A 23,109-nucleotide genomic window follows, 5' to 3' on the forward strand; every position below is an offset into this window, starting at 1 on the left:
ATGATGCTTATCTCCAATATCCTACACATAACGGAGCGAGTGGATTTTGTCAGGCAACTTACCTAGTCGCGCCCTTTAGTTAAGGTCTTGGTACTCTTTGTATCTTGACTTTCGACAATTTATTGAATACCTCTGTTTGTTCCTATGTATATGATTTATTTGAAAACAGTTTGATATTTCGGCACTTACGTTTGAGCTAATGCCAGTGGTATATTTATTGACATATTCTTTTCTAATAAGCTGAAGATAAGCTAAGGTATGAAGTCGGCGTGTCCAAACGCGTTTCAGCCCCAGCTCCCTTTACATAGGTTACCGATTGTTCCAGGGTGGTGCCCCTATTTTCAACCCTTTGTCTGTATCGTTTACTAGTATATTTGTTATGCATGTTTTCTTGTATGTTGATGATGCTAATTCCCATCTCTTCTTATGATACCACCCTTATTTTACATATATGTACTTTACTTTTTACCCCTACCTCGTTTTTTTGTTATCTTTGATGTAATTTTGATGGTTAGTTGAAACACTTCTTCAGCTATTTCTAACCAATACAGTTTGATGGTGGCCTACTTTGCGGTGTGTACTTCTGGTTGTGTTTGCTGTGCTCAGTGATTAAAAGGTGACTACTCTTACCTTTTATAGTTTCAAATTGATTAACTACGTATAGCTTAATGGAGAACAGTTCAAAATGCAAACAAAAGAGAAGAAAGCATCCGCGCAGTCTGGTCAGGATCCATGCTGGTCGCCTTTAAAGCCTACTGCAATTAGAGAAACCGTTAGCGAACAGCATGGATCCTGACCAGACTGCGCGAATGCGCAGGCTGGTCTGAATCCATGCTGGTCGCAAACCCACTATGTTGGTTTTCTCATGGCATGGCCCATATATCTGTTCTACAGAACATCCTTATCAGACATCGATGTGAATAAATCCGAGATGCTGTAACCCTTTTACACAAAACGTTGATATATAATATGACTACTCATAGATCGTGAAACTCGGCCGACGGAAGTCCTTTTGGGCGACATGAAATTAAGTATATCTGTATCAAGCCGCAAAGCGATAAACGAAAATCGAAAACGCGAGACGTCCATGCGTCTGATCCTTTTAGATCAAGGAATCAACTCAATGCTACTTTATTAGAAAGTGCCACCGGTTCAGGGGTTGCGAGAGGTGTCGCACATTTTCTACCATTTTGTCAACAATCTCAATTAACCAAACCGAGTCTGCTATGATTGTAATTAATGCGTGCTTACTTAGTTGCATCGTATCTTTCAAAGGATACATCCTTGTGAAACTTCGCAGATTCTATACTCATTATTTTTCGACATTTTAAGAGGAAACAATCTTTTTCCTATTTTTTTTCTGTAATGTAAATGTCAGAGCGTGGATCAGGAGCTTAGTAAACGTGAACGCTGAGCATGAAATTGTAGACATCCGTTAACATGGTTGGCTGCTAGATGTACATCAACTGAGTTGAAAAGGTTTCGGCCATAGCAAAACAATGAAATTCTAATCGATTTGTTTGAAGAAAGGGATCTGCTAATTGTTATGAGTGAAAAGTAAAGAATTTCTGTCAGTAAGCAATGCAAATGTGTCCTTTTTAGCTCACCAGAGCCAAAGGCTCAGGGTGAGCTATTCTGATTACTCACCGTCCGGCGTCCGGCGTCCGTCGTCCGTCGTCAGTAAACTTTTAATTTAAACGACATCTCCTCATAAACCGCTAGGCCAATTTCATTCAAACTTCATAGAAATATTTCTTCGGTGAAGCTCTACAAATTTTTTTCAAAGAATTGAATTCTATGCAGAACTCTGGTTGCCATGGCAACCGAAAGGAAAAATTTTAAAAATCTTCTTCTCAAAATCCAGAAACCCTAGAGCTTAGATATTTGGTGTGAAGCATTGCCTAGTGGACCTCTACAAAGTTTATTCAAATCATGACCCCGGGGGCAAAATTGACCCCGCCCCAGGGGTCACTTGATTTTACATAGGAAAATCTTCAAAAATCTTCTTCTCAAAAACCAGAAGCCATAGAGCTTAGATATTTAACATGTAGCATTGCCTAGTGGACCTCTACTAAAGTCATTCAAATCATGACCCCCGGGGTCAAATTGACTCCGCCCCATGGGGTTACTTGATTTTACATAGGAAAATCTTCAAAATTTTTCTAAAAATAAACCATAAGGCCTAGAGCTTAGATATTTGATTAGATTGCCTAATAGACCTCTACAAACTTTGTTCAAATCATGATCCCTGGGATAAAATTGGCCCCGCCCCAGGGGTTACTTGATTGTACATCGGAAAGTCTTCCAAAAAAATTCTAAAAATCATCAGTTTGACATTTGAAACATGTAGCTCGTATTACGCAGGTGAGCGATCCAGGGTCACCATGACCCTCTTGTTCATATTTACCGTTGAATTGCAATCATTCAAATGTTTCATTTTTTTTTTATAAAAAAAGCAGGGAGGAAAGAGATGGTCCACAATTGACGAGAAAGTAAAAGTAATCCATGCTGAAAATGTTCTTATTTTTTTATTCATATTCTGTTAACTTTTGAGTGACTGGGTGATGCAAGAAGTAAATTAAATTATTAATGTCTTGAATATTTGGCAACCCTTCCTTGATTTTTAACTTGCGTAAACAGTAAAGAACATTGCACTAACCTAGACAAGGCTTTAGTCAAATTGCAGACAAAGTTCTAAGGTCAACTAAACAAGATAACACTCTCACGTTAACAATATTCATTATTCATTCAGTTAAATTAAAAGGAAAGTTGGGTCGTCAAAATGAAGTTTCTTTATTTCTTTATATTTACGTTCCTGTTGCATGGTAATGTGGGAGAAAACAGCGAATCCCGACGCCTTGTTTACCACAGTGGTGAGGATATTGCCGTCGAGTTTCAGAAGTTACGCCAGGAAATACAAGACCTGAGGGCTGAAGTGACAACATTAAAACAAGGCAAGTAATACTCGTAATTTAAATAAGATAATCTGTTTTGATATATAGATCCGTCTCAAAATTCAACTATATTACGACTTATCTCACAATTTTTCGCATATAGATGTTGTCGGCTTAATCATTTTAGTTATGGTCACACTGGATCATCTTTGCGAAAAAATACGATTTAGCCTTATATCTAAGACATAAAAATGGCAATATAAGTAATAGGTCACCGGTATTGAAAAGAGTTACCTGCCCTTTAATTTGATGTACTAATTAAACTCATCTAATAAGATCGCTAAAACAAAATCATGTTTTTTATCATGCAGAAATAATATATGCCTTTTAGCGTAATCATGATTATGCCGAATTTAGGTATGCGAATTTATCGGGCGTATTGTGATTTTCTTCAGAAAAAGGTTCAACTTATGTCAGATGGGGTAGAACGACATGCAGTGGAAACGAAACAGAAAAAGTGTACTCGGGTAAACTTTTTATTATTCCAGCCCGTCTCAACGGGTCGGTTTGTTAGAAAACAAGGGAAAAGACCGAAACTTTCAAATATAAATATGAAAATGCTAATGTTGAAATATATTTGATAAGTAAACCAAAACAACCATACTATATACCCATGTATCAAACGTCTTTGCAGAAGACAATTCTTAACTTAAAACTATAGAACTCTTTTTCAAGATATTTTCGTCAATTAAAACTTTAAGCCCGGTCGAATATTTGTACAACTTTTAGTAATATCTAATGTTTAGAGGGCAAATTTTAAAATGTAATAAATAGTCATCATTTAAGTGTTATAATCTACTCTTTAAGTCACTGATTCCATATTTTTCTTTTTCTTTCTTTCTTTAGGATTTACTTCAGGAACACCGTATGACAAGGTAGGTGGTGCGAGTTACGTCTGTCTGCCACAGCATCCTACATGGGCAAAGTACGTTGATGGTATACAGGACTTAGGTGGATATATTTCCGGAACTGAATATCAGATATATACAGCCGCGTATAGCCCATTTCCACAAAATATGCACGATCAAGATGCACCATGTGTTGTTTGTCGTACCCAGCGACCAACAACACTTATGATTCCAGGAAGGACAGACTGCTACCCCGGCTGGACAATGGAATACACCGGATATCTAATGACTGGACATACCAGTTATAAAGATACCAGTAACTATGCCTGTGTGGATGCAGATCCAGAGGCGGTGTATCACGGAGAAGCGAACATGAACGGAAAACTGTTCTACTTCACAGAAGTAAAGTGTGGATCTCTACCATGTCAGGAGTACCCGGACGGACGTGAGCTTGCGTGTGTTGTTTGCTCCAAATGAACGAACCGAGATGATATATCTGCACTCGTATATGTGAAATACATTTACTTATTAAAATAAAAACATTTATTTATTTTTCTGTTTTAATCACGATTTCATTATATCAATGTCTTTTCCGAATATAAGAATGAAAGTGTTTCATATGTATCTCCCGCTGAAAAAAAATCGATTATCGTAGATCCAAAATTTGCAAAATTGAGATATTGTTACCGCTAATGCCACATCTCCGATACATACATTATTTACATTTATGTTATGGATTTCACTTACTTGTATATATACTCGGAACATTAAAGACGAGGTTTTTTCCTATTTTAAAAGTTTAAATAACAAACTAAGGTAATATGTTAACTCCAAATTCTAGTCACGTAACGGCTTGATCTAACAAACCTAAACAAAACTCTCAAATTTATCCCCTTGATAAATTGAAAAGAGGTTACTGATCATGTTATGATATATTATATCATATGTGAATAATAGCATAGGCGTAGGAGCAGGGGGGGGGGGGCCAGCGGGGGTCAGGCCCCCCAAAGCTAGGAGATGGGGGGCCAAAGTATAGTTTGGCCCCCCGAATATTTTGGAAAAGAGATATAAATTGCAGTCTAATATAACATTTACTTAGCATCATATAATTCTTTTCAACCTGATTTCTGATTTGCATTTGGCCTTCCCTTGTATTCTGACTAAAATGTCTCTTTCCGTAGTGTGAGTACTGAAATCTGTACGCGCCACGCCAAGAATTGTTTACATTTTATAAAAATAATATATCATTGAACGCAGTCACTACAGTTCCGGTTTGAGCGTCTGCAAAATCAATGTAGGCCTAACTATTAAGCCTGTTTACGCATGTAAACGTTATGTATTTTTTTGTTTTTCATTGTCCATTCAAAGGAAATGATATTTCCACAACTTTATACCACAATTAGACAAATCAGTGCTAACTGACTGTATGTCCAGGGTTTCAACAGAAGAATGTAAAAAAATGGCACACTTAATTAGAACAATACATAATATGACTGATTAAGACAGTTCAGTGCCTAGTCGTATGTGTATCATCAGAATAACTCAATGATTGCTAAAACATAAAGGTTTGAGGGGCCTATGGCCCAATTAATCCCTGTACAAGGCCTTGAGTCTTTGTCACGAATAATGCACCGAGGATACCTTGCCGCTACCCCCCCCCCCCCCCCACCCCCCGGTCGAAAAGGTTTGGCCCCCCCCCTCCAAAGTCAAACTCGCTCCTACGCCCATGAATAGTTATAAGACATTGTATAGGTTATGTTAGAAAAAAAGAGTTTATTTTTGGAATTAAAAAAGCCCTAATAGATAGTTTAAATTAAATTAATTAAAACTGGCCGACAGATATTGCAAATCCATTTTTAGTAAAATCAAATCTCTTTTGCAAACGGCAAATAGTTTTTTCAGAATCTCGTAACAGAGCCACCAAAAAGAAAGAATGGTCACGTTGTTGTAGCTTTAGGACTATGAATTGATAAACTACGTAGGTTGTTAAATCTATTACATGACTCTTTATATAGACCGCCGTTCCATAGTTTACTAGGCAAATAAGTAAATAATTGAAAACAAAACTGTGAAAATAATTTCATGTCATGTTATAAACCCCTATTGAATGGCTTGCCAGTCAATTGTCAAAACTATTGCACGAGGTCTGATGGTTCTAGGGCAATAGTTTTGACTATTGACCGACAACCTATTCAGTCAGTGTATAATGTCAAATTAGTCACTCATGATAGCTGACCTGATGTTGTATAAGTATTTTTAGAAACAAGAAAGATGAACCGGCTCTTAAAAGTACTGCTGGTCATGATTTTGTACATATGACATCAAATTGATCTGTTGTGTAGACTTTTTACGGGAAATACAATGCAGTTCAATGTATGTATGTGTACTAATGATAACTCTCCTTTTGTTACTTTGGCATGTTTTAATTAACATAGTTTCACCTTTCCTTCTTCTCAGCTCCTGATAAAAATAATCTCAATGTACTTCTTCTGAATCCCCGAATGACATAATCTCAATGTTTGTCAGACTACCGATTGTGGCCTAGCCATTTAGCTGAAGTTCGGCCTCAGTGGAAGATGAGATCATATCATATGGAAATCTAGAAAATAAACTTTTAAATTCAGTTTGGTAAGAAACAATTTTAAGACTTTCTGTCCACCAGAATATCCTCCTATATTTATGTAGGCAACTCTGAGTTACATTTCATTTAATCATGGATACAACATGTACAGGGAACCAACCGAAGTCAAAGACCGACTGGACTATTAGTAAGAACTTAGAGGAAAAACGATTGGAAAATACGCAAGGAACTGCACTTGTGTTGGACCGGAAGACGGAATACCGGAATGCCCATATTTGGTCTACACTAATAAACAACTATCTTCATTCCATGTTTCACAGTATTCGCATATGTCAGTCCCCCCCCCCCCAAAAAAAAAATCATATTCGAATACTGTACTATTTCATAGTCAGTGTGACGTCAATTCAGTGAATGATTTCTATCGTTATTGAATAGCTTGGCTCATTTGTTAGTTTTTCCTGTTATTTTTACAGAGAAAAGCAGAAGAAGAAGGCAAATAGCCCTTTAAAGAGCATATTGATATAATTTTTAGTTATTTTGATAACAGTAGATCCTATTAGTAATCTTAAGTATAATGTAGCGTTTCTCGTATCGGTTTTTTTTTGTTAGGTTATACCAACCCCTGGCCACTTCTTCCCATCCCAACTTGCGTCAACGTATATTTATAGCTGAAAGTGTCTTATATTTGGTTCATGGCAAATGTGCAGTCAGGAGGGGCTCACATATTTACATGATAAGAAAAATTCTTCTAAGATAAGAAATATTTATAGTTCCATTTGTAATGCTAATTATTTCATATTGCACAACTGGAAAAATAAATAGCACAGTGATGTTTGTATTAAAGTTTCTGACAATTACTTTTGCTGCTTTGTCTTGTGTTGAGGCTCGAGTAAAACACGAACAGCGTCGATTGGTCCTTCACAGCAGCGATGACTTAGCGCTAGAGGTACAGATGTTACGCCAGGAAATGGACACTCTAAAGCAAAGTAGATCGTTTTTTCTTCCGTATGGATTTAGAGGCGGATTCTCTTTTAAATGTTTTACCTGTACATGTGTTTGATCAGATAGAATCACTGCATTCCATAAGCATGAGTTCCTCACATGACAGAATTGTAAACCACAATTATGGAGGTTTTGAATCCGCAGCTGAGGGAAAAGGGATTCGAAGTTAACGGTCTCAACCACTCGCTCATGGAGACCCGTTAATGTACGTGTCAGAATAAGTGTTACCGCAAATGATACAAAATATAGTTATAGATATGCATAGGCTTTTATTATAAGTATATGAGTCTTCATTTCACTTTCAGAAACACTCTGTGGTCCATCCGCCCCTGACAAATATCAGTCAATATTTTATTGCATTGATGGTAATTTTTAAAACATGCTGAATTTGTAACAAAACATATTCAATGTTTGAGATATGTGATCAATGTGTTTTAAAAGACTAAAATATTGACTGATATTTGGCAGGGGCGGATAGGGGAAGGGGGCTTTACCTCCAAGTGTCTGTGCTCAGTTTGACATAAATATGACGATATTGTCATCATATAATCATGATACATTACTTTCATATGTGAGTATAACCTCACGTTTTCTCACTCCGAGAGTAGTTCTAATTCCTAACAAAAGTGTTCATTTGTCGCCAATTTGTTCCACTTGTGTCATTTCAATGTTTAAGAAAATGTTTTGTGTTGAGAACAACTGGAGGGCAGTTGCAAGTCACATACAATATTGTGCTCAAATTACAACAATGTCTATACAGTTTGAATTATCTTTTCAGAACAAGGGTCAACGTATGTTAGATGGGGCAAAACTACATGTGATGGAAATCGAACGGAAAAGGTGTATTCAGGTATATGCTATCATATCAACTTCATATGTGTACACTTCGAACATAGTTTGAATTTGTAAAGATAAATGTAGAAGGACACTTTAACAGTCACACATGAAAATGTGTAAATTGCAAAAACTCTAATAAATATAATGGCTCCAATTCATATAGAAACAAGATCATCGCTGTGTGGAGCATAAACCCCCCAAAGCAATGTACCTATTATGTTGAAGAGACATATCTCAAAGCATTCTGAAGGTACTGAGCGGAAACTAAACTGCAAACAGACTGATGGATGACAAGCACCACCCATCACATGATACATCTATCTGATAACTTGGCATGCAAGTGACCATGATCTTTGACTAAAAAACCTCAAAATCAGAAGAAGTCTATGGAGAACGTTCTTTTTGAAATAACGGTCACTGTAATCGATTAAAGTCAACATTAGCACGGGTCATTCACCGCCCATGAGCAATGTGTCTGCCAAGTTTGAGAGTCGTAGGTCAAGTCATTCTCAAATATTAGACAGAAAACGTTTTTATACTATATACTTACAGCCACTGTTACCTTGGCCTTTTACCTACTGACCTCAAAATCAGTAGGTTTCATCTACTGCCTATTGATAATGTGTTTGCAACGTTTGAGGGGCACGGGTTAAATCATTCTCAATGTACTGAGAGCAAACGGTTTTGTACTAACAGTGTGACCTCGACTTTTCAACCTATGCTCTCAAAATAAAAACGGTAAATCACTGCCCAGTGGCAATATGCCTGAAAAGGTAGAGGAGAACAGGTTGAGCGGAAGCGGTTTTTTTTGTACTAATAGTCACTGTGTATTTGACCTTTGACATATTGACCTCAAAATAAATAGGAGCCATGCAATGCCCATTAGCGATATATTGAGCGACTGTCACTGTTACCTTGGCATTTGACCCACTGATCTCATCAGGTCAAATCATTCCTAAATCATTGAACGGAAACGATATTGCTAACAGACTCCAGACGAGCTGCGTCATCAAACAATACGTCCCTTCGGAAATATAAAAACAACATCAAAACGAAAATTATCAGATACATACGACTTTGAACCAAATTAGAAAAAAAAAAGATTTTTGTTTCTTTGAAGGTTTTGCAGCTGGTTCACCGTATGAAATCGAAGGAGGTGCAGGGAAATATCTGTGTCTACCACAACACCCTACATGGGCCAAATACGTAGATGGTATACAGGACATAGGTGTATATATTTCTGGTACAGAGTATCAGATATATGTTAACACATTTAGCCCTTTCCCACAAAACATGAACGATCAAGATGCGCCATGTGTACTGTGTCGCAGTCCCAGACCGACCACTGTTATGATTCCAGGTAAGACAGACTGCTACCCCGGCTGGACAATGGAATACACCGGCTATCTCATGACAGACCATAAGGTTCACATATCTGCGAGTGACTACGCCTGTGTTGATGTGAATCCAGAAGCGGTGTACCATGGTGAAGCCAAATTGAACGGCAAATTGTTTTACTTTACAGAAGTGAAATGTGGATCATTGCCTTGTCAGGAATACCCAGACGGACGCGAACTTGCTTGTGTTGTATGCTCGAAATGAGATGTTGCACATGTATATAGGACTGACATTGTGGAATAAATTTTACACAAAATATACATTTATTTTGATATCATATCTACAAGCTATAAGAGCATACTGGTCAAAGACAGTGGAAAAATTCTTCGTATAGACCTTTTTACAGCTTTTCCCTTAGCAACGGGAGTAAATTTTCGCGCATGCGCACTCTACGTAGGACAAAAAGACATGACCGCACAATATAAACTGCGTCAAAGTTATATCGCATTTCAGTCTATTCGATCAATAATGAGTCTGTTTTATAGTAAATTACCACTGCAAGAAAAAGGAAAATATTATGTAAATCTTTGCAAACCCAGAAGTGCCTTGCTCAAAATGAGATACTTTAACTAATGCGCATTATAACTGATGATTTTGGATTCATAATGAACAGGCAAAAATTATTTTACAGCAATTTTGATCTTTCATCTCCACAAATTTAGGTTAAGAAAACATTTTAAAAATACGATATTTTCCATGAATTGAAACAGCTTGTGTTTGATTTTCTAACATACATTTGTATGATCTCACAGAACTTACCATCTGGCGCAAGTAGCTTATGTGATACTAGTAATCTAATTAAAACTCGAAATTTAAAATGAAATGTTCAATTTAGAGAAGCTGAAGTATGGATTTCATTTTTTTTCAGCTATATTACATATTAACTCCAACTGATGTACCCTTCCCCCAACCACACACGCACATATATAAAGTCCCTCATGCTAGATTTAACAAACACGGACAAAGTCCAGTTATACCAAAATGGGGATCAATTCATTCCGTATTCAAAAAGATAATTATCATCTTAAAATTATTTTTTTTGTTTCAATTGATTTTTTAATTTTTGAAGTTTTTATTTGACAGTATCAAAGTGGTTGGGATGGTGAATGCAGGGTCAGATTTAATAGAGAGGGGTGGGTAGCGGGGAGGGTGTTCTACACTTACCTTCTTTATCTGTTATTTGACGATGTTCTATTTAAAAAAAATTTATGTGGAATTTAAGTTTATTATAATTATTCTATCAAATAAAGGTTAATGACTTCTGCGCACAATGATCAACATTTAAAAATAAGAGATAAAAATTAGAGATATATATTAGGTATTTTCCTTCCGTATGAAATTAATATGAAGTCTTTGATTTGATCCAGATCTTACGAATTTAGATTTTTTCTATAACTAAAATTACATCGTTTTAAAAGGGAAATGTCCATAAAGTTCCAAAGTATATTTACAAAACAGCCCCGCCGAGTGATATATTAATCCAAGAGCGTTCTTATTATGGCATGAATGAACGAAGTGCATTAACCAAGCTAGCAAAATATATGGGACCCATATGGGCCCCTTATTGTTTTCTATGTGGAGCCCACATGGGCTTGCCAATAAGGGACCCACATGGGTTTGCAAACGGGATTGGCATGGGTCTCACATGGGCTTTAATATTGGACCCATATGGGTCCATTATGGGACCCACATAGCACTTACATGGGCAATCTATATGGGCCCCACATGGGCTGCCAATAAGGGACCCACATTAGATTTGCAAACGGGCTTGGCATGGGTCCCAGATGGGCTTCAAGGAACATTGCGGGAAGGTATAACATAAAAATATGAACAAGAAATTTCCAGTAAAAGACGAGATTAACCTGAAAATAAAAATGTTTTATTTATTTTAAATAAAATAAAATATGACAGTTGTACCTGTCATTTTTCAAAATATAACGTTATATGACTTAAAATAAATTTTATTTTTAAAAACAAATAAAAAGAACTGTAAACACGAAAAAATTGTACGTAAAGTTACAATTTGTCACGATTCCTTTCGATGTGGGACCCATCTCAGGTCCCATATGGGTGCAGAACTTGATCAATTACCAAAATTCGTATTAAAAGGATGATAACTGATGAAAATTTAAACTGCTGAACCGGGCAGAAAATAAACATGTGGCAAACATATTGTATTTTCTCCAAGGGCTATAGATATGGGCCTCATATGGGCCCGATGTGGGCAAATAATAACATATGGGTCCCATATGGGACCAATATTAATCAGCCCACATGGGCCTACCCGTATACAGCCCATAAAGGGCCCATATGGGCTTGCTTGCTGGGAAAGTACGTTACATCAAAGCCAACTTATATGCTTCAGTAACTTTTATGATCCTCTCTAATTAGGTGACAATCCTCGAAGTAACGTTAGGGTCATAATCAAGACCAAGGTGATCTATGTTTCATCATGTCATTTTCATAATAGTTATGTAATTATTTTCGGTATATTACTTAAGACAAGGAGCTGCATCCCCTAAGAATTCTTGACAGATGTCGTTCAAGTCTGATAAAAATATATATACAACAACTATTTGAAGTTGCAGAAAAAAAACTAGATCACATGAAAGAAAATACGACACTTTAAAATGAAAGGAACAAATTTTATATTTGTATGATGTGTGGAAATAGGCCAGGAATTATGCTTGTTCTTTTCTGATGAAAATAAGAATAAAGCCGGCTTCTTAGGTAAGATATGATTAATAACATATCTATCTTTAATCAAAGCATTCTGTAAAATAAATTGTTTGATTAAAATCAGCTTTATCGTGGCAAAACATATCGTAATATAATATTTTATGTAGGTTTACTTATTGTTCAGCGGTCTTTTGGCCACACGTAAAGAGCGCATGCGCATGAAAGTCAAAACATCCGCTAAAACTACGTAGCGACCAACCGCATTGTAAAAAGGTCTATAACATTTATAATATTGTGATGAAAACGCCGCTCTGCAAGTGCAGTATGAATAAGGGCCAACCTAATCCTGTGGGTGGATGACTAAAACCAAACTAAGTTTCAACTTTAAGATAGAGAATTTATTTTATTTAGTATAAAGATTCACAAACGATATGATTACTTTAGAAACGTTTTTTACTTATTAAACAAAGCTTCAAAATGTTAATCCGAGTTCCAATAACAAGCTTTGGAAAAGTTTAAGGAAAGATCCTTCCAATGTTTAAAGCAAACAATAAAGTTAATATTTACATCTCCTGTCCCATCGCAAGTCCAGTGAATTTTCAGTAAAAATTAGGGTTAATAACAGTATTTAATACTATTAAATACTTTGCTAGTACTGTATTTGTAAATAAATAGAAGTTTAAATAAAAGTTTGAAACAATTTAGTTTGATGATGTTTGTCCAAAGTCCGAATGAGAAAAGCTCCTGATTGCCCTGTGCGGCTGACTATATTCAAATTTCCCCGCTCCCAAACTCGTTCTAAGGGAGACTCGCGCATCACGGTGGTACCCCATCCAATCAGCTTGCAGAGATGGGAAAACCGCGGGAGATCAGTTTCCAGTCATCCAATGAAAAGCCGTTCAAGCCCGCTTTACCTCTTCATCCCACCGCGTCGCACAAACCTAGTGCGCTTAACTGGATACTGAAAAGAACAGCCTAACAGACGAAAATAGGGGTCTAAGGAGGCCCCTAAATACTTAGTACTGCCTAACCTAAAGATTTAGTGGTGTGACATCAGTCATTAATAGTGTTTTTCGCGATGTGATAAAAATATCCATGCGCCAACTAAAATGGAAACCTTACAAGTCACAATGAATGAAAATAAGGAATTTGCTTATAATTGAAAATATGGATGATACAACATCGATGAGGATCTCTTCTAATAAGTAGGTGTATGTTTCCTGGTCCATATATCGCGTGGTATGAGTATGCAATGTGCATAAAGTGTGTTTAGGTTCATGTTTGATTTTACTTCCTGGTTCCTAGAAACGTAACACGAGATATTTTCTTATGTATTGGTGATATAGAGTATCAGGAATGAACTACAACAGCAAATTAATACGTCCTTACGATTGTCATCAAATTGAATGACATAATTTAATGTGACATATCCAACATGCCCAAAAATACTGTGAACTCAAAGGTCAAGCATGGCAGTTAGAGATGGAATCCAGGTAAACATTCTGACAGCACTATTCTGCCTGTGGTTCGACCCCGCTCGGTGCTGCTTCAAAAATGTGGGTGGGAGGGAATCTGAATATCCGAAGTGCATTCTGATTTTGTGCCATGGACTTCTTGCACAAATGAACCTCATATTACACTTCCCCCACCTTTGTAAAAAATAATCCTCCTTGATTATCAGCATATATATAACACATTGAACAACACATTAAACATTTCCATACATATAATCTCAATAATCTCAAATATAATCTCATAGTTTTTTTTTTTTGGTTGTTTTTTTTTTTTTTTTTTTTTTTTTTGCATTACAAGAAAATTTTAATGCAAATATACAAATCAGAAAAGAGTAACATTACAAGTCAGTCATCGGCCTATTCACTCTAAAGCAACTAGATTTTCACTTTTACCCCACCCATATCTAACACGTTCATAATTGCATCTGTGTCTGTCCACCGTTCGGCCCTTTCCAAAGCTTTTACAATTGACCACGCTTGTCTGGAGTCTGATATTTCCCCTTTAGCTATTCCTCTAAGGTAGGAGAAATTATACTGACGGATTTTATCAGGTATTCTTTCAGCCTCATTGTTGCTAACGGAAGGTTTGTCTTGGCCGTCCAACATGAGGAAGGAATATTTGTCAAAAAGTAACTTTTTAGATATTGGGGGAAATTCAGCAGTATTTTTTCGTTCAAGAAATAATCCCATTTGCTCCATTGCAAATAGGCGATTTTCTGGGGTAAGTTCCCGCCAATTACGAGGGGCCAGGTCATTTTATGTTCAAACGCGTCAATGTCAATTTCTCGGGACCATATCCTCCTAGCTGGAGGGCACAGGGGCATTACACCTGTTGACAAAAGTTTAAAAGCTCGGTGGCGTAGTGTGGATTCTTCATTATTTGTGACAGATGAAGAAGTCCCGGACGAAGAAGAATCTGACGAAACTGAAGAATCCGAAGTGGAATCTGTGTCTTCAGCATCTACCTCTGAACCTACTCTCACGTGTCTGATGTCTCTTTTTATATCGGCCTTTCTACTTATATCACCCCTTTGTGCCCCTGTAATTACACCACTGCTTCCACTTGCCTGTTCTATAGTGTCCACCTTACCATTCTGAACCCCATTCTCTACCATCCCTGTCCCACCTTTCCCAGTTTCTTTTATCTATCATTTCTATCTCGCCGTTCCCTGTTCCTCGGTTATCCTTATCCATAATACTTACTATCCTATCCACTGCACATCTGGTTTCAACTGAATTTAATTCCCGTTCGACAGTCTTCGTGCTTAGAACTGGAAGTATTTCTCCTGTCACAGGATCTAGTGTGAAAGGTGCATCTCCCTTTTCATCCAGCTTCTTTGCTGTGAATGTTTCTGTCTTTTCCCTCCCCCAGCTCACAGGGAAATTCAAATTCATAAAAGTCTCCTTTCATTGTGATTCTAGTATTTTTTTCGTCCTTTTTCGTCGTATTTTGTTCTTTATCTGTGTCATTATTTGAGGTCTTCAGCTTTTTTTACTTCCTTGAAGGGTTTGTGTACTTTGTCTTTTTTCAGGTTTTCCCTTTTCTTTGGGTTTTATGTGGTGTTTGATTGTCTGTCATGTGTTTTCGTCCTTCGTTTTCACTTTTTTTTTCACTGTTTTCTTTGTCTTTGTTTTGGGACTGTCCACTGTCTTTCCTCTTTTTATCATTATCCTCTAAACTCATTGACCGTCTTCCTCTTTCTTTCCCTTTAGATTGTTTTTCACCCTCCTTCCATTCCTGTTATTCTGTCCAAACGTTCTTTTCTGTCATCAAACCCATCCGCCCACGTACGAACTTCCTGTCGGATGGAAAAGGCTAGGTCACTATTGTATGGTGTAACAGAATCCACTGCTTTCGCATATTCCAATGGACTACGTGCCATGTAAAATCCAGCTTGCCTGGAGAACATTTCCCTGGACTTCCATGGCAAATCATTGTGAGCAGTCCTCACGTGAGATTCTGGGTCGTTGACCCTTGTATAGGGTTTTTCCACGCCAAAACACCATGGACATAAAACTGTAAGCACTCTGTGTGCAGGACCAATCATATGCTGTTTCAGAGCGCCCCATGTCCGGAACATACCGTCGCAAAGTGTGCAATCAAACCTAAAAATAATGGTCGTGTTAGTCATGTTAGTCTTTTCCCGAGTTTCCATGTTTGTAATTTATTAGTTTTGTTAGTGACAAAGAAAAGATTAAAAAGACTTTGCCACCCACAGGAGTCACGAGGAATATTTACCCGAATCTCCAAAAAAAAAAAATATGCGAGGAACTTCCAAAACCGAACAGTTTTGTCTTCTGGTATATATATCCTGTAGAAAGAAAGAACAAGTCATTTTACACAGGTGTTGAGCCTTTGTTTTATTGTTACACATTTACACATGTTTACATTCAATATTGTTACACTTTTACTATTGTTGTTGTAATACATTTACTCTTGTTGTTTCACTCATTTACACTTGTTATTGTTATACTAAATACTCTGGTTTACTTCATATAAATAAGACAACAGGTACATTTGCATTGTTTATTAAACATCATTGACAGTACAAGGGTTATCGTCCCAACGTTACATGTTACATTTCCAATTAAAAATTCAGACATATTTGCTAACATTGTCGCTCCTTACGTATCCAGTTAGGCACCTTATTCCCATAGTATGGATACAATCTGTCAACATGATAGGCTTTTGGTTTTCCTTTGCACGTTTCTCTTCACCATACATACCAAATCATCCACGGTCTTTGTTACTAGAAACGGCCCCTTCCATTATTCACCAATTTAGAGCTGATTCCCACTTTCCTTGTAGGATCATGCAGCCAAACTAGCTGCCCTTTGATGTAACCTTTCCGTTTCCGAGACTTACTGTCATAGTGCTTCTTCTGATACCTTGAAGGCGACCCTCAAGTTCACCCTCGCTAAGTCATGACACTTCTTCAGTTTGTCTTCAAGGTCCATTACATATTCACTGGAGTCTGCAAACTCCATCTGCGCCTTAGGTCGTCCCACAACTGCTTGCATTGGCAGCGTTACCTCGCGGCCCAGGACCATCTTGTTTGCACTAAGCTTTAAACTACTGTGAGGAGAGCTTCGGTATGCCATCATCACCATTTGAAGGTATCTATGCCAGCAATCAATCTGCGAGCTACGTACGATTTAAGCATCGATATCAGTGTCTTATTAAAGACTTCCACTAAACCGTTGGCCTGCGGCGAAGAGACGTAGCATGTGTTTTCTCAATGTCCAAAAGTTCACATAATTCCTCCATAAGTCGTGACTCGAAGCACTTCCCCTGGTCAGTGTATATCTGCAGCGGCACACCATATCTCGTTATGTATGTGTCAACAAGGGCCCTGACAACCGTTTTTGATTCTATGTTTGGTATAGCTACGCTTTCCGTCCACTTAGTAAACCAGTCAGCCATTACGAGGATGTACTTTTTTACCGGGAAATGGTCACCGGAAGCGGCCCAAGGATATCCATCATAAGTCTCTCTCCAGGTTCCCCAACAGCATACTGTCCAAGGGGTGCTTTATTTGCTGTTCTTGACAGTTTTGCTGCTGCACACTCGTGGCATTCTTTGCAATATCTCTTAATCGTATCTACCATCCCTGGCCAATAGAATGCTTGTCTGATTTCCCCAGTGTCTTTTCTATACCGAGATGCCCACTGCAAGGCGTGTCGTGATGATATCTTATAACATCACGTTGTCTGTCTTTGGGGGTTACCAATTGGTAAAAATGATCGCCGTCGTCTGTGTCAAATTTTCTGTACAGCAAATTTCCAACTATCTCTAGTCTATCCCACTGCCTCCATAATGTTTTCAGGTGTGAGGAATTTGCTGAAAATATCTGCCCAGGTTGTCGCTGTTTGCCATCTTTGCAAGTCTATCTTGATCTTTGCAATATCCTTGTCTTGCTCCTGACTTAACGACACATCGATGGGGTCCCATCCATCTAAAAGAAATTGATTGCTAGACAGTCTTGATGATGCCTCATTCGTCTTACTTCTCGTGATAGCTCTGATTGTTTCCTCGGATGTCTTTTCAAAAGGTCTTGTTGACGCTTCAAAGTCAATCTGAAGCTCCTGTTGACGTTTGCACGATTTGCACGGCATTCTCGAGAGAGCGTCAGCATTAGAATGACTCTTTCCACTTCTGTGTACCACCCTCAAATTGTAAGTGTTTAATTCTTGGAGCCATCGTGCGACCTGTCCTGTGGGCACTTTTAGCGTCCGCATCCAGCTGACAGCGGCGTTATCAGTTCTTAAGAGTACTTCCTGTCCATAAAGATAACTATGAAAATGCTTTAATGCCATAATAACTGCCAAGAGTTCCTTCCGAGTTATACAATAGGCTCGTTCATGAACGTTCATCGATTTACTCATGTAGGCAATGACTCTTTCCTTTCCGCCTTGCACTTGGCTCAAGACAGCACCACATGCGAATCCGAAGAATCTGTGTCAAGTATAAATTGTGAACCTAACACTGGATATGCAAGTACCGGTGATGTAGTAAGCGCACATTTGAGTGTATCAAAAGACTTCTGGCTTTCTTCTGTCCAATTGAATCTATTGCTTTTCTCACAAAGTTTGTGCAACGGTCTTGCAACCTCGGAAAATCCTAAAACAAACTTCCTATAATAAGAGGCCAGTCCAAGAAAGCTACGCACTTCCTTACTGTTCTTCGGTGTTGGCCAGTCCTTAACAGCTTTGATCTTTTCTGGGTGTTTCTATTCCTTCCTCCGAAACAACATGCCCAAGGAAATGTGCCGATTTTTGGAAGAAGATGCATTTGGATGGCTTAAGCTTCAGTCTCGCCTCCCTCAACCGTTGGAAAACATGCTCTAATCGTTCGAGACATTGATCCACAGAATTGCCTGGAGTTATGATATCATCCATATATAATAAAGACTCGACCCATTGTATCCCTCTTAGAACGGTTTCCATTAGCCTTTGAAAGGTGGGTGGAGGGATTTACAAGCCCAAAAGGCATGACCCGGAAGTGAAACAGTCCTTGCCCACTTGTTGAGAAAGCTGTTTTCAACTTGTCATCTTCCTCCCTCTCTATTTGCCAGAATCCGCTACAGAGATCCATCGTATTGAACCATTTAGATCCTGACAAGGCATCAAGGCAATCATCGACTCTGGGTATGGGGTAAGCATCTTGGACTGTCACTTCATTAAGTTTACGGTAGTCGATACAAAACCTAGTAGAATCGTCTTTCTTTGAGACCAACACTACGGGAGATGACCAAGGACTATTGGATGGCTCTATAACACCTTTTTCTAACATCTTTTCTACCTCCTCCTTCTCAGTTTCGCGTTTCCCATATGGTTGCCTCCTTGCTGGTTGCCGAATTGGATACGAGTCCCTTGTGTTTATTTTATGTTTCACCATGTTGGTGCATCCTAGATCGCCTGAATCTTTTGCAAAAACGTCCTGGTAATTACTTAGTAAGGTTGCAAACTTCTCTCTATCAGCATCCTCCAAATGCTCTTTTCCTAAGTCAAACATTGATTTCATGTGTTCTGGCATAGAATCTTGCGCAGACTTCTTCATATTTCCGTGAAAATTGTCTGTCACGACTGAACACATTTCCGATTTTCCATTGACTCTATCCATTGTAAATCTATCTTCAAATATTGGATGACAACGACCAATTTCTTTACCCTCTTTAATTGTATAAGTATCTTCAGTTTCGTTTATAACCCCTATAAATAATTCGTTACAATGCGGGTCCAGTATTCCTTTGATGACCTTCATGTCATTCAATTGATGAGTTTCCATCTCACCTACAAATGCGACTTCTGGTAAGAATTCTGAGCTTGGTATTTTAACTGGCACCAGCATGCAGGTTTTAGCAGGTATCTCTATTTCCCCTCCAACAGTTACACGACACACTCTATCAATAGACTCCATTGTTTGACATTGAATTGCATATCCATCTTTTGTATTAAGTTCCATTCTCTCCAGATTCCATTGAACTATGTTTTTCATAATGAAGTCCTGTCCTAATAGTCCGGGTAGAGATATGTCACATACTATAATAGTGGTTCGTGCTTTAAAACTTCCAGAATCAATGTCCGCTTCTATTAAGCCATGCATAGTGATGTTTGTTCCATCAACTGAATTTACGTTGATATCTGTCATATGCAGTGGGTATATTTCTTCTCCTCCACATGTCTCGAATGTCTCTCTAGATATCAGGGTTGCAGTGGACCCACTATCCAACAAAAAGTGTATATCTACGTCGTTCATTTTACCATGAACATACAATCCATTATCCCAAGAATACTCTGTGCTTCCCACTTTACCTATTCTTGGTGTGTTGCATTCTGCTCTAGTGTTGCTTTATAGTGACTAGGTCGATTTCCCTTCAACTTCCCCTCCGTCATCTCACGACCTAACGAGATGACGGCTTGAAGTTTTCCTGGTTTCCTAGGGCGAGGCATGTTTGGTTGTCTATTCTTTGTGGACATTGTCTCCAAAATGACCCCTTGTCCCACACGTGAAACATGTTTTGTCTGCAACTGGTGTCTTGCCAGCAGCTTCAAGTTTATCCAGGCGTACTTCTATCTTCTGAATGGCTGATGTTAGTGTCTTCATGTCTAACATATCTCTAGTTCAGCAGGTTTCTCGTCCTTTGACCTCTCCATAGCTACACCCTTATCGTCCCGACAGATGTGTTTGCCCTACCCAGCACGTCTTCATAGCGTTCAACTATTTCTACAGCTTCCCGGACAGTCTACAGCCTCTATCCATTAGCCTGCACCTCATTTCCGGCGAAAAGCTCTTATAGAAATGTTCTAAAGCTAACATCTCCTGTGCATCCGGGCCCAGTGACACATATGCCTTTTGAGCGTACATCCGAATTTCATCCCCAAAGTCGGCAACAGTTTCATCCTTCCGGCGAGTCCTAGTCTGAATCCTGGACAACCATCGATTTGCTTGCTTCTATTGCCAAAACCCTTTTTTCCAGGTTAGCAGTAGTACCCTATATGAGCGCTTCTCATGTTGAGCCAGGAACTGTAGTGTAGCCTTGCTTGTCCTTTAAGTGAAGTCGCGAGGTACAACAGCTTCTCTTTGTCAGACCAATCTGCAAGCTCTGCACAGTCATCAAAGTAAGTCAGATGTCCAAAATGTCCGAGTAAAGGTCCGTAATTTCGAAAATATATCAAAATCCCACTCTTCTGACACCAGTGTGTTGAAAACGCCGCTCTGCAAGTGCAGTATGAATAAGGGCCAACCTAATCCTGTGGGCGGATGACTAAAACCAAACTAAGTTTCAACTTTAAGATAGAGAATTTATTTTATTTAGTATAAAGATTCACAAACGATATGATTACTTTAGAAACGTTTTTTACTTATTAAACAAAGCTTCAAAATGTTAATCCGAGTTCCAATAACAAGCTTTGGAAAAGTTTAAGGAAAGATCCTTCCAATGTTTAAAGCAAACAATAAAGTTAATATTTACATCTCCTGTCCCATCGCAAGTCCAGTGAATTTTCAGTAAAAATTAGGGTTAATAACAGTATTTAATACTATTAAATACTTTGCTAGTACTGTATTTGTAAATAAATAGAAGTTTAAATAAAAGTTTGAAACAATTTAGTTTGATGATGTTTGTCCAAAGTCCGAATGAGAAAAGCTTCTGATTGCCCTGTGCGGCTGACTATATTCAAATTTCCCCGCTCCCAAACTCGTATCTAAGGGAGACTCGCGCATCACGGTGGTACCCCATCCAATCAGCTTGCAGAGATGGGAAAACCGCGGGAGATCAGTTCCAGTCATCCAATGAAAAGCCGTTCAGCCCGCTTTACCTCTTCATCCCACCGCGTCGCACAAACCTAGTGCGCTTAACTGGATACTGAAAAGAACAGCCTAACAGACGAAAATAGGGGTCTAAGGAGGCCCCTAAATACTTAGTACTGCCTAACCTAAAGATTTAGTGGTGTGACATCAGTCATTAATAGTGTTATTCGCGATGTGATAAAAATATCCATGCGCCAACTAAAATGGAAACCTTACAAGTCAACAATGAATGAAAATAAGGAATATTTGCTTATAATTGAAAATATGGATGATACAACATCGATGAGGATCTTCTTCTATAAGTAGGTGTATGTTTCCTGGTCCATATATCGCGTGGTATGAGTATGCAATGTGCATAAAGTGTGTTTAGGTCTCATGTTTGATTTTACTTCCTGGTTCCTAGAAACGTAACACGAGATATTTTCTTATGTATTGGTGATATAGAGTATCAGGAATGAACTACAACAGCAAATTAATACGTCCTTACGATTGTCATCAAATTGAATGACATAATTTAATGTGACATATCCAACATGTCCAAATACTGTGAACTCAAAGGTCAAGCATGGCAGTTAGAGATGGAATCCAGGTAAACATTCTGACAGCACTATTCTGCCTGTGGTTCGACCCCGCTCGGTGCTGCTTCAAAAATGTGGGTGGGAGGGAATCTGAATATCCGAAGTGCATTCTGATTTTGTGCCATGGACTTCTTGCACAAATGAACCTCATATTACAATATTTTAAGTAGGTTTACTTATTGTTCAGCGGTCTTTTTGCTACACGTAAAGAGCGCATGCGCATGAAAGTCAAAACATCCGCTAAAACTACGTAGCGACCAACCGCATTGTAAAAAGGTATATAACTTTTGCAAACCTACTCTGTTCTTCCTAAAAAGGAACAAAAGTGAATCCCATATCACTCAGTTGCATCATTTTCTGTATATATAACAACATTTACGTAAAATGATTGAATATATCAGTGCTATACTGTCCAACTGACAGTATTGAATATTAAACCCAGGTGTCCTTTAAATGTGGCAATATCTTTATAATTACCACATCATAAGGAGAGAATATGAAGATGAAGGTAGGTAAAGGTAAATTTTGTTTACCGCCGCTTTACGAAGCGATTGACATCTAATCTGAAGATCTTTTGAGGAACATTGTTTTTAAACCGGTTAAATCTAATTAAGCCTTATCCATATCCATTAACCGCTGGCTCGACTGAGGCAATCACGGTATGGTGTATTGCCAAAGGACACGCCGCAGTGAGAGTGACTTAGGATTAGAACACTTTCAGCTCCACAGGAAAGCATCCTACAAAATTTGATCAAATGCGTCCTCATATTTCATTGACTTTTGGTGCGGACTGGAATATCCGACTGGAGGGTTACTGTGTATGAGGTAATGAAAAGAAATAGTACCAGCACCATTTCCGTCATATTGCGACTTTCTTTTATGTATGTCGAACGACAACGTTTGTA

The 23,109-nt window shown here is 38.2% G+C and overlaps 3 protein-coding genes across 3 annotated transcripts; 2 read left to right on the plus strand and 1 right to left on the minus strand.

Moving 5' to 3' along the window:
- Positions 1-2,702: 2,702 nt before the first annotated feature.
- Positions 2,703-4,352, plus strand: LOC128550364 (uncharacterized). The gene is made up of 3 exons (XM_053529290.1): positions 2,703-2,954; positions 3,350-3,421; positions 3,801-4,352. The coding sequence occupies exons 1-3, from the start codon at positions 2,783-2,785 to the stop codon at positions 4,277-4,279; spliced, it is 723 nt and encodes a 240-aa protein (XP_053385265.1). The 5' UTR covers positions 2,703-2,782; the 3' UTR covers positions 4,280-4,352.
- A 3,156-nt stretch (positions 4,353-7,508) lies between these two features.
- Positions 7,509-9,824, plus strand: LOC128549928 (uncharacterized). Its single transcript, XM_053527713.1, has 3 exons — positions 7,509-7,584; positions 8,164-8,235; positions 9,343-9,824. Exons 1-3 carry the CDS (start codon positions 7,509-7,511, stop codon positions 9,822-9,824), a joined length of 630 nt encoding a protein of 209 aa, XP_053383688.1.
- An 8,880-nt stretch (positions 9,825-18,704) lies between these two features.
- Positions 18,705-20,072, minus strand: LOC128549929 (uncharacterized). The gene has a single exon (XM_053527714.1). It carries the CDS (start codon positions 20,070-20,072, stop codon positions 18,705-18,707), a length of 1,368 nt encoding a protein of 455 aa, XP_053383689.1.
- Positions 20,073-23,109: the final 3,037 nt, after the last annotated feature.

This window comes from Mercenaria mercenaria, chromosome 17, assembly GCF_021730395.1.
Source record: "Mercenaria mercenaria strain notata chromosome 17, MADL_Memer_1, whole genome shotgun sequence".
In the NCBI taxonomy this organism is placed as follows: Eukaryota; Metazoa; Mollusca; class Bivalvia; order Venerida; family Veneridae; genus Mercenaria; species Mercenaria mercenaria.

Bases quoted from the DNA above. Each gene is read 5' to 3' on its own strand.
- LOC128550364 (XM_053529290.1), top strand. From the start codon at position 2,783: ATGAAGTTTCTTTATTTCTTTATATTTACGTTCCTGTTGCATGGTAAT. The intron at 2,955-3,349 runs GCAAGTAATACT...GATTTTCTTCAG, and splicing joins AGTGACAACATTAAAACAAG to AAAAAGGTTCAACTTATGTC. The intron at 3,422-3,800 runs GTAAACTTTTTA...TTCTTTCTTTAG, and splicing joins AACAGAAAAAGTGTACTCGG to GATTTACTTCAGGAACACCG.
- LOC128549928 (XM_053527713.1), top strand. From the start codon at position 7,509: ATGGAGGTTTTGAATCCGCAGCTGAGGGAAAAGGGATTCGAAGTTAAC. The intron at 7,585-8,163 runs GTTAATGTACGT...TTATCTTTTCAG, and splicing joins CCACTCGCTCATGGAGACCC to AACAAGGGTCAACGTATGTT. The intron at 8,236-9,342 runs GTATATGCTATC...GTTTCTTTGAAG, and splicing joins AACGGAAAAGGTGTATTCAG to GTTTTGCAGCTGGTTCACCG.
- LOC128549929 (XM_053527714.1), bottom strand. From the start codon at position 20,072: ATGAACGACGTAGATATACACTTTTTGTTGGATAGTGGGTCCACTGCA.